Source organism: Gastrolobium bilobum, unplaced genomic scaffold (genome assembly GCF_033153095.1).
Source record: "Gastrolobium bilobum isolate Gb01-03AN ecotype WA unplaced genomic scaffold, APGP_CSIRO_Gbil_v1 utg8041, whole genome shotgun sequence".
NCBI lineage: Eukaryota > Viridiplantae > Streptophyta > Magnoliopsida > Fabales > Fabaceae > Gastrolobium > Gastrolobium bilobum.
In genome coordinates this window covers 440,220-452,078 of record NW_026897652.1, presented here as the reverse complement: position 1 = coordinate 452,078, position 11,859 = coordinate 440,220, and the positions used below count along the sequence as shown (strand labels likewise).

General features: G+C 34.8%; 1 protein-coding gene across 1 annotated transcript; it reads right to left on the bottom strand.

Moving 5' to 3' along the window:
* Positions 1–937: 937 nt before the first annotated feature.
* On the bottom strand, positions 938–7,892 carry LOC133308989 (UDP-arabinose 4-epimerase 1-like). Its single transcript, XM_061509723.1, has 11 exons — positions 7,738–7,892; positions 6,648–6,808; positions 6,210–6,334; positions 4,562–4,675; positions 4,360–4,467; positions 4,159–4,250; positions 3,412–3,553; positions 3,191–3,285; positions 2,419–2,548; positions 1,526–1,670; positions 938–1,410 (listed from the first exon to the last, which is right to left on the bottom strand). The coding sequence occupies exons 2-11, from the start codon at positions 6,706–6,708 to the stop codon at positions 1,175–1,177; spliced, it is 1,248 nt and encodes a 415-aa protein (XP_061365707.1). The 5' UTR covers positions 6,709–6,808; positions 7,738–7,892; the 3' UTR covers positions 938–1,174.
* Between the last annotated feature and the right edge of the window lie 3,967 nt (positions 7,893–11,859).

Sequence of the window (11,859 nt, the reverse complement as noted above, 5' to 3'; positions counted from 1 at the left end):
ATAACCGGATCTGGGTCTGGGAGAGAAGATTTGAAGAGAAGAAGAAGAAGAATGATTCATATTTCAGATCTAGTTCTAGATCTTGACAGCAACGAGTTTTTGTTTTTTTTTTTCCACACAAAATGACGTCTTTTGTGTGTAATTTTTTTTTTTTTAAATTGCTCTGACCCGAGAGTCACAAGTTCAACCGGGAGATTTTGGGAGTCAAAGGGGTCAACGTTCATGTAGAGTCTAACTATTGACCCAACCCTTAGAGAGAAAGGGTCAGTGCTCCAGCTAAGTCGACCCCGGAGCAGGGTGGAGTTTTAAGTTTTAAAACACTGCTGTAAACTGGACTCGTAACTGGTTCGGGTTAGGTATTGGACTAGTTATTCATTTGACCCAGTATGAAATCGGTGAATTGATCCTGAATCGGGTTCAATCGGTATTAAACCAGCACCAGTTTTTTTTAAAAATTGATTTTGTAAAATTTTGGACAAAATGCTTGAAAAATATCAATAAAGAGATTCAAACCTAGATCATATAAAATATAATTTATAGCACTTCTCACTAAACCAATTCTAATTATTAGCTAAAATGCTTTTAATTTTATATTTATTATACTAAAATGCTTTTAATTTTATATTTATTAGATTTATTTATTTCATGAAATTAAACTAGTAACTCATTAATTAAACCGGTGACTCATTTATTCAAAATCTCAACCGAATCGATGACGTGATAACTCTAATTCCAATAATGGCAATTTTTGTTTTTTGTTTTTTTCCCCTTCTAATAATAGCAAGAGGTTTAGACTTTTAATTCATATATTGTAGCCTATCCAAATCCTTCAGCACTAGCTGACTTCTGATAGCTTAACATTAGTTTATTTACATCAACACAAGACACACTCTTGGCTTATAATGACGATAAGGAAAGAATCAAAAGATAGAGGAGCCATATCATAGCCTCGCCATTATATTATTGAATCATATTATGTGGTCAATACATGTAACGAATGAACTACCACCACCTAATCACAAACTACACAATACCAAATCACTATGAGTGAAAGTAGTAAAAATAAAAAATAAAAATTTCAGCCCCTCTTTCTAAGATAGGAATAGAAGTGCAGCTGACATGAATGCTGCTGGGGTTTCTTCTAGTCTTGTGCTATGTTAGAATTCTAAATAATTCAGTATACTGCATTTGGAATCCCATAACCATCACGATGAGACTTCTGCCATCTCCATGCAATCTGCAAACTCTCTTGAAGAGTGTGCTTTGCACTCCAATTCAATTCACGTCTAACCTTTGATGGGTCACTATACACCTCAGCATAATCACCAGGACGACGAGGAAGGAAGTCTACTTTGATATCCACACCAGTGGCCTTTTTACAAGCTTCCACAAACTCCTTCACTGAACTACCTGATAAACAGAACCACCATCATGAGAACCTTGAGTCATCTAAGAAATATGCTAAGCTAATTTTACTACCCAAAAAAATTAAAGCATACATTCATAAATAGTATATTTAACCTACCCTTTCCGGTGCCAACATTGTAGATCCCAACTTTACCAGATTGTGCCTTTTCAAGAGCTTTCACATGAGCATCAACAAGGTCAGTTACATCAATATAATCTCGTACGCAAGTTCCATCAGCTGTCTTATAGTCTGTCCCTCTAACCTGCAAAGTAACAAAGAACACATGCAATGAGCACGCTTCTTCCATGTACTGCATGAATTTGACATTATTGAATGAGTTTTCAACATAATCAACTAGACGGCTTTCAAGGAGGTTTCAAATGACTGAATAACATTGAAATAAATAATTATTCCTGACACACGATTTATATGTACTGGAGAATTAAATTGTTTATGCTTCTCTAAACTGAAAACAGAAATACATATAAAACGGACTTAGATGGCCAAGGTCTTTCCAAATTTTGTAAAGGAGCTTATAAAACATAATTTCTTTCTTGGTAGAATTATAAAATAACATTTATCTAACAAGATTATCTATAAAAGAAATGCAATTACAAAAACCTTTAAAGGATAACATGAGCACAAAACAAATTTGGAACGAAGCTTATGACTAAGCCAATATCTTGCATGAATACTAAAGCAGCCATAATTAACCCAACAGCTATAAAGTTTTTCTCTTCAAAGAAAACCTGTACATTATTCCTGATATAAAAAATTTCAGTTAAACCCTAATATTCTAGACCAAAAGCATGGAAAATAGAAGAATTATCAAGAATTTGATAACTACTTAAAATATAGCAGCTTAAATTGGTTGCCTCTTATTGGTTGGTTCTCACGCACTGCATCAAATATACCCTGCCAATCTCCTCCAACAAGAGGGATTTTGTAATCTCATACTTCTGTAACGAATTCCGTTTTAGTCAAAAATAAAAATGAAAATATCAGCATACCTTTAAACCAGGTATAATACCACGAGCTGCATCGAAGCAGGCACCTGATATTCGACCTTGCTCTCGGAGTTCAGGTCTTGGAGCCTCACCCAATCTTCCCTCAGGGTCTGATCCAATCACATTGAAGTACCTGGTAATTTCCCAATGAGAAATTATCAATAATTACCATTTACCAGCATAGCTAATTCTGAAATATCAAGTTCCAGTGATTGTCTATAAAGGAGGAACTTGATATATATACCAACAAAAATGTAATTCGTTTTCCTTTTGGTATATGCCAATAAATCTTTTTCTCATATAAAAGAACATGTCTGGAAGCTCACAAGATTTATTGAAATATCATGTTCCAAACTGTATATCAACAGTTCAAACAGCATGAAGTGGACAATTTTGTTATGCCAGTAAATACAACAAAAATATTATTCATTATCCTTTTGATATATATATACAAATAAATCTTTTTCTCATATAAAGGAACATGTCTGGAATCTCCATAAAATCTTCCCAACAAACCAAATCACAATATTAAAAACAAGGAAAAGAACAGAAAGAGACAGAAATCAAAGAGAAATATGCATTGATTAAATGGATCCATAACACAGCTATGGAAGCCCTCTTGCAAGGTTTCTATATATTTCAGAAATATTAAGAATCACTTATAGCTTAAGCAGCAAAGGGCACATGGAATAAGATAAGTATAAGCTATTTTTTTTTTGATAACAAAGTATAAGCTATTTAAAATGTAGGGAAAATGTAAACGTAAAATACAAACCTCAAAATCATTACTGCCATGTCTGAATTTCTAGAAAAATCAAGGATGATATCTTCTGCCATCTTCTTGGCTTTCCCATATGGATTAATTGGGACCTGATATATTGAACATAGATTTTAATACTAAATTTCCACAAGCATTAAAGCCAATTCAGGATGCAATGAAAAAGCATAAATGCTATCAACCGATCCCCATGATTCAACTACCGTTAGATTGCCCACCTGCTTAGTTTCTTCTGTAATGGGCATCTTCTCAGGCTCCCCATATGTTGCACATGTACTTGAATATATCAATGTCTTGACATCATGTTTAGCCATAGACTCCAATACCAACAAGGTATTTGATGTAATATTGTGATAATACCTGACAAACATGCAAATTAGAAAGAAAATAAATAAAATAAAACTGAAGTAGATGAATCCAACCATTATGTAATTCTCGCAACTACATTTTGATCCAACTCTGGACAGAACCATAATGTATTTCTTAGAGTTGCAAATATGGGTTCACTCTCAAAGTAAAATTCTGAATTTGGTTGAATAGTATACAGTGATTTCCCCGACAGCTTTTGATCCTCTTGATATTTTTAGAGATGTCCCAACTTATCTATCCCTAGTCTGGTATTAATTGCAAACATTATATCAAAAACTACTTTGTGTTTGCCTTTGCGTGACCTTGAACTTTAAATAGAAAATAATATTATACCCAATATATTATCAGAAACACACACATATCTAGCATCACAATTTCTGTGTACCAATGTGTGACTTTATTAACAAAGCCAAGACCATACTAGAAATCTCTGTACCAAATTTCAAATGTTGTTGAAAATGTCAATTTTTATCTAAAAATACAATGTGATTTGTGCTACTTAGACATAGATGGAGAAAATTAGAAACTGAACACAAGTGCTACTTTCCACAACTTCAACTGAGACTAATGTCTGAATAAAATCCAGAAGTACTTACTTAAGAGGATCCGTAGTGCTTTCTCCTACATATGCAACGGCAGCAAAGTGCATCACGGCATCAAATTTATTCTCAAGAAAAATTTTATCAACCTGATAACCAGTCAAGTAAACAATCTTTCTTGGGCTTTACCCACATATGCTTCAATAAAAGTAAAATTGTGACACCAAAATATTTCTTGTACAAAGAATGTAAGGATACAGATTTTGCATCTCCCAAGTCAGCGTATATAAATTGAAGCCTTCCAGCCTCTGGAAATAATTCTTGAAGAACCTTGATGGCACCCAAATTTCCTCGTGACAAATTGTCCTGCCAGAAAGAAAAATTGTTATGCCTGTAGCAACACACTTATCAGTCCATTTGACTATATCAAAGAACCATTCCATTTTATTTATAGACATACTACTACGGTGACACGATAATTATCCTTTAGAAGTCGTAGAGCAGCATGTGAACCAATATAGCCTGCACCCCCTGTTACTAAAACATGAGTAACCCCAGGTTCGTGAAAGGAAAACTGAAAAGGAGAAAAAGAAGAATTAGCTAGATAAATAAAAGAGAAAAAGTACTGTAGATTTGAATACATAAATAACCAGAAAATTGGATTCAGCGAGAGAAGAAAATTACGGTTGAAATAAAATCTCACATGAATATATATAGTGGGGGATGATCAACTTACACAAGCATAAGTCATAAATCTATTATTAGTTATTGATCGCACCTGCATCTAAAGGCTCAAATTTATTAGTCCCGTGAGCTATTAGATGCAAGTGAAATCAACCACTAATAATATTAGATATACACTTGTGTAAGTTCATCCTCTCCTTATATATATATATATATATATATATATATATATATATATATATATAGAGAGAGAGAGAGAGAGAGAGAAGGGGGGGGGTCATTTTAAACCTATATAAGAGTAAAATAAAAAGTCTTATACCAAATTCTAAGTGTTGATCTACTTGCATTTAATGGTTTAAATTTATTTGTCAAGTGGATTATTGGATTCAAGTGGGATCAATGGCTAAAATTGAGATTGCAGCTTACATTAGTATAAAATGATCCTACCTCTATGTGTGTGTGTGTACACCCTCTATCTTTCCTTTCACTATTTTCTTTCTATCTTTGTCGTATCTCTCTAAATGCCAATTAAACATACCCAAGCATTCATTCTTTAGCAGGATAAACGGTAAAAATAGTCCATCATCTATATCAGAGATCTACAATTTTAAGGTATCTTTCAAAAGGTAAAAATTAAAAAGCCAAAGAAAGTAAACAGGACTTGTATATCTGTTCTGTTGTAGGAACAGTTGTTATAAGAACTACTCAAGAAGCATTATCTTCATACATTTCAATATTATCCATACACAAGTAGAAAGATGGAAACTTAACTACATTTGATAAGTTCAGTTAACTCAACAAGAATACATTAGTGTTAGTGTGTGACTCCCCCCCCCCCCCCCCCTCTCTCTCCCCAGCAAAATAAGATTGCACCAAAACTATCCATACATAAATCACATTGAACAACAACCACAACAATCAAGCCTCATTCCACTAGGCCTCATTATGCAGTAGATATCTCAAATCTCAATGGCCTAATAAATGTCTCTTCTATGATCCTACACAATCAAATAAAATGTCACAGATCATTGCTGTTAAAAAAAATAAAGATTGTATTTACATGTGTAACATGGTTTATACCTATGTCTTCAAAGTCAAATTTAGATTGTTATGTACAAATGTATTATAACACCAAATACAATAAACACTATAAGGGGTCAACTTGTATACTACCTCCAAAAAATGCAGTACCATACTCCCTTTTTTGAAATTATAATTGAGTAACAAAAGCTAGAGACTAAGTACTAAATGTCTGTCATTTCAAAAAGATAGTATGATACTCCTTTTTTGGGAGGGAGTACCAAAGTGAATCCCAAAATATAATCTACAGATACAACAAACATAACAGCTGCACATACGTATATAGGTTGAACATGGTAATGGTGTATAGGCATTTTAATGGTATCAATGGCTATAGGGATTACCGGACTAGGGGGATTCAAAGATGGAGATCGCTTGATCATGATGATGCATAGTGCCGTTAATGCAGCAGCAAGAAAAACTTTTCCAACAAAATTGCCCTTCCTTTTTGGATCCACATAATCCATGCCTAAAAGACAGAAAAACACAAACAAGAGAAACTACATTTTCAAACACCACTTATATGACATATATATATAAACACACATGAAATAAATAACAGAACTTTGACAATTATGAATTTACAAACACCTTATTTTGTCATATAACTGCGTCCAGACTATCCAAAAGTGATAAAAAAGGTAAAAATTTCCCATCCAATTTTCAAATTGGTTAATCCTTTAAGTAACCAAGATTAATTCAAGGAAAAGAAGAAGAAGAAGAAGAAAGAGAGAGTTGGTCATACCAACATTCAAGCTAAAATTTGAAGGACAGAATCTTACCTCCCATTGAATTAGGTCTGGTTGCCCTTGGCTGACTTCTGGACCTGACAAAATTTAGCATTGGCAGAATCCCTATTATTTAGAGTGGTGAATAAGGTTTTACTCCTTAATTTCAATGATCAAATGTTGCTCCGCTCCCCAGACAGATCTTGAGAGACAAGCTGCAGAAGTAAGAACCAGACCACGTAAGATGTTTTCTTTTCTAGAATGGAAAAAGAACAAAAAAAAATATGGTTGATCCCCGAATCCACAGAAAAGGAAAAAGGATTGACAGTGAATCAAAAGAACCAAAAGGAGGGGAGCAAATTAAACTAAAGAAAGAACATATAATTCAAATGACCATAAAACTTTTGGAAATGAAAAAGAACCCCTGCAATTCCCAAACAAAAATGGAAATCATAGAGCTGCTGGATGAAATAGAGGGTATCCAGAATTCTGAGATACGCAGCAACCAGCAGAAGAAGAAACCACTAAATGATTGTAAGAAAAAAAAAAAAAACACACAATCGCTATTAAAGTCAGGCTCTGCACAATTCACAAAACTAATAAACGATATGCAAATCAATTGTTTGTGAAAGCATTAAAGACAAAGGAAACAGGGGAAAAAAGAACACCCGTCCGCAGAGGACCACATCCAATTTAAGCTACAACAACGAATGAGAAAAAAGCTTCAAAAATTCACAGAACACCCCAATAGGCAATAGCAGGAAGGAACAGAACAAATCCAGAAGACTCCACAGTTTCAAGATCCAGCACATAATAAAATTAAACAAAAACCCATCATTAACTGTTTAAGTACGATCAAACTTCCAACACACACAATCCCGCGATATTTTCAGAAAACAAAAATTAATTGGAAGCTCAGATAACGCTAAAAAAATGGTTGAGCAGCACCGACCGAAAACCCAAAACCGTCACAACAGTTATTTCGAAGGAAAAGCAACGAAAACAGAAAAAACATCAGCTTTCACAGTTACCCACAATACCATAAGATCTTAAAAGGATTACCCAAAAAAAATTGAATACAAGGGGTTCTGAAAATTAATAAAAACAAAAAATAATAATAAAATGATAATAGGAAAATGTGTACCAGAAGGAGATGGTGAAGAGAAACTGAGAGAAAATGGAAAGAGAATGCGAGAAAACGCAAACGAATATGTAAGGTGGAAGGGGTCCAGAATTGTGGGGTGCTGTTGAAATTTGATGTAGAGAGAGAAAGAAGTGAGAGGGAGGGAGAGAGAGAGATAGAAGCGGAGAGTTCTGTGCGTGAAGTCCATGTTGTCAAAGTGTTAGAGGCGGAGAGACCGGACCGTGGATGAAACAAACAACATCGTAAAATTTCATTTTTCATTTTTTTTTTCTTTTTTAATTAATTTTATTTTTTTAATAAATAAATAATAAAAATATGGTCGGGAGGTGAAACTTGAAAATGAAACACCTTTATGAATGTCCAATCATGTGCTACCATTTGTTGTGTCCTTTGCGCGGCGACTGCGGGACTTGATCTTTGTGAAATTACATTACAATCTGCATGCCATTATGCGAGGTTGCGTCCTGCCACTTTGGGACCTACGTGTTTTTGCTAAATTCAACTTTTTATGTGGACCTATTTATTTGAATTGCGTCTTTGTTCCATTTCAAAATAATTAATCATGATGTTTATGCTTATTCTTTGCATAACTGCACTCTGTTTCCGATTATGATGTAGTATTTTTTTTCCACATATATAAATAAGGTGATTTTATCAGTATTTTGAAATTTTTCTATTTCGTATAAATATGGATTAATATTTTGTATTTACATCACGTCATATCTCATCAAATTAATACCAAATTCATCTAATAAGGTGCCTAGATCTTGACTTTAAAATCTTAATTTTGGATGTATCCCGAATAAGATTGTCTTTCATAAGAAAATACTTGTGGTTTATAAAAAAAAGTATCATATATATTGTAACGTATCGGAGTTTAGATGTTTTTATTTATTGAGGAAAATATATAATGCTCTCTTACCACGGGAAAATTGATGAAAATGCAGCCAAACAAACAACATTAATGTTTTGTCTGCTCTTGCGTTCACATGTTTTGTCATGTTCGTATTAGAAGACAATATGGTGAGTCTTGAGTTAGTTTTGAAGTGGATTCGGTGAGTTTTTTTTTGGTGAAAAAGGTGTTTCTTTTTTTGCTTATGTAATATTGGGTTAGGAATGGTAGCTGTATACGAAGCCCTCTTCAAGTTTGCATTTCCAATATTTCTTCACGTGAATTTCCTTAGCATCACAGTTAACTATCACTTGTTGTTCGATAAGGTTATATTATTTGTTTTATATATCTCTAATATGTCCTCTCACACGAGAATTCATTGGGTTTAAAAGGTAGATAATGCATAGGCTCATCTACCTATGTTAAGAAATTCCACAAGAGAAAGTAAGGGCGGTGAGGATCGAACTCCTGACCACTTGATCACGGAGACTCTGATATTATGTAAAGAACCAAAGGCATATGGGTTCAAAGGGTATAAAGGTTGATGAAAGAACAAAATAGAGTGAGGTACGTAGTTATGAAAAACCGAAAAGGGCATGCGATTAAGGAAATAGCATGCAGTGAGAATAACATCATCCCCGAATTTGTAGGAGACATTGCCATCAATTAATAATGCACAAGTAGTCTCAATAAGGTGACAATTCTCGCGTTCGGCTACACCATTTTGCTGGGGTGTACGAGGACAAGATTTTTGATGAATAATGCCACTAGATGGAAAGAATTGTTGAAGTTGATGAGAAAAATACTCACAAACATTATCACTACAAAAAGTACGAATAGGAAAGTCATATGCATTCAGCATATAAGGAAATCTAAGCCAAAAAGATAAAGAATGTTGCTTAAATCTTAAGCAAAAAGGGCAATAATCAATGTTGATCTGTCAAAATCTTAATCAGAGATTGCATACTGATTTTATGTTGATTTCGTAGGAAAAACAGACACACTGGAGCTAAAAAGGAAAAAGCTAAACTGAAGGCTCACGCTCATAGCGTGGGTATGACGCTCAAAGCATGAAAGGAGCTTTTCAGCCAGAGGCATCCACGCTACTAGTGTGGGATTCACGCTAGTGGCGCCAGAAATCCAATTAGGGCAGAAGCTACCACGCTACTAGCGTGGGATTGACGCTAGTAGCGCCAGACCCTCAAACAGTTCACGCTTGCAGCGTGGCAACCACGCTAGTCAAAAACTTGTTGCGTAAAATCGGCAAGTGCACCGATCGTACCAAGTAATAAAAGTGAGTAAGAATATCGTCCCACGAGGATTGAAGCACCAAATTTAATTTAACTATTCTTTTCTTATTGGATTAACAAAAAGAGGTTTTTGAAATAATTGTGTTGTGACAATTGTGAACTATTCAATATTTCGTGAACAATTCAAAAAGAAGTTTGAAAACTTAAAGTAAAAGGTTGAGATTGAGAAAAATATATAAAAAGATATTGCAGTAAAGGACTCCAACACCTTTCCGATCCCCACCTTGTAATATTGATTAATGTTTATATTTAATTACCCAATTGATCAAACAATTCACCATCTAATAATTAATTAGTTAAGCCCTAATCCCTTAGTGATCTTAACTTTATTAACCCTATTAGAATCCTAATCCCTTAGAAATCCTTTTTCAAGTTAATCCTTTTACCCAGTGAATTTTCCACGTTTGCAGTTCATGTAGCCTATCCCTAGTGCATACATTAACTGTTATTTTACCCTTTTCAGGAACTAGAATCTCAATATTCCTATTGAAAACCCTAACCCTCGCAATCCTAATAGAGTGATCAATTCTAAAAGAATTAAAAGATGAAGAACAGGATAAAATAAATGTAATTTGAAATAATTAAATATAAATTTAACCAAACTACAAGGGGTTGACATCAAGGGTTGTAACCATTACCACAATAATAAAAACTAGCAAGACATATTAATGTCTGACAATTCAAAATATTCAAAAGAATTCATAAATAAATAAAAACCAGAAAATTGGAGAAGAAGCTTGCTCTACGTTCTGCCTCCGTCAATCTCTGTGCAAAAGTTATTTTTCTCTTGAGGTCTGAGTCTCTATTTATAGAGTCTTTGACCTGGTGTAGAATCTTGATTGAATCCTTGTCGTAATCTCAGTGTGATTTGTCTCTGATTTAAAACAGATTTAATGCTGATTGACGCACCTCCCACGCCACTAGCGTGGGAGGTTTTCTTCAAAATCCTGGAGCACCACGCAACTAGCGTGGTTGCCACGCTGCAAGCGTGGACTGTTTGAGGGTCTGGCGCTACTAGCGTCAATCCCACGCTAGTAGCGTGGTAGCTTCTGCCCGAATTGGATTTCTGGCGCCACTAGCGTGAATCCCACGCTAGTAGCGTGGATGCCTTTAGCTGAAAAGCTCTTTTCATGCTTTGAGCGTCATACCCACGCTGTGAGCGTGGGCCTTCAGTTTAGCTTTTTCCTTTTTAGCTCCAGTTTGTGTGTTTTTCCTACGAAATCAACATAAAATCAGTATGCAATCTCTGATTAAGATTTTGACAGATCAACAGCGATTATTGCCTTTTTTGCTTAAGATTTAATCAACATTCTTTATCTTTTTGGCTTAGATTTCCTTATATGCTGAATGCATATCAGAAAGTAAGTTAAAAAGAGAATCTGAAACATAGAGAACATTATCCAGATATAAATTGGGGAAGAGAAGAACTATGACGAACCCATAGGATTGGACCAAAGATCCATTGGCTATGGTAATATTAGGAAAGGAACCAGTGGTACAAAGAGAGGTAAATAAGGACTTATTATAAGAAATGTGATCAGAAGCCCCAGAATCAAGAGTGCAAGGGCCTAGAGATTGTAATTGAAAGATCCCACCAAAAGGATTACCCATTAGAGCAATGGAGGCAATAGTACTAGATGATTGTTTCTCATAACACTAATTCATGAATTCATTAAGAAGAGCTACAGGAGGTTGTGCTGCAGAAGGTAACCCTGGATCAACAACACTAGATTGAGCCTGAGCAACATGAGCACTCCGAGGAGGCTGAGGTGACTTGCCATGAAGCTTCCAACAATAGTCAACAGTATGATTGGTCTAATGACAATGAGTGCAGAGTAGCCAACCCTTAGAGGGTTTAAGTCCACGACTAGAGCCCTAAGCAGCAAAGGCAGAAGAGTCAGAGGTGTCAATCGGATAGAC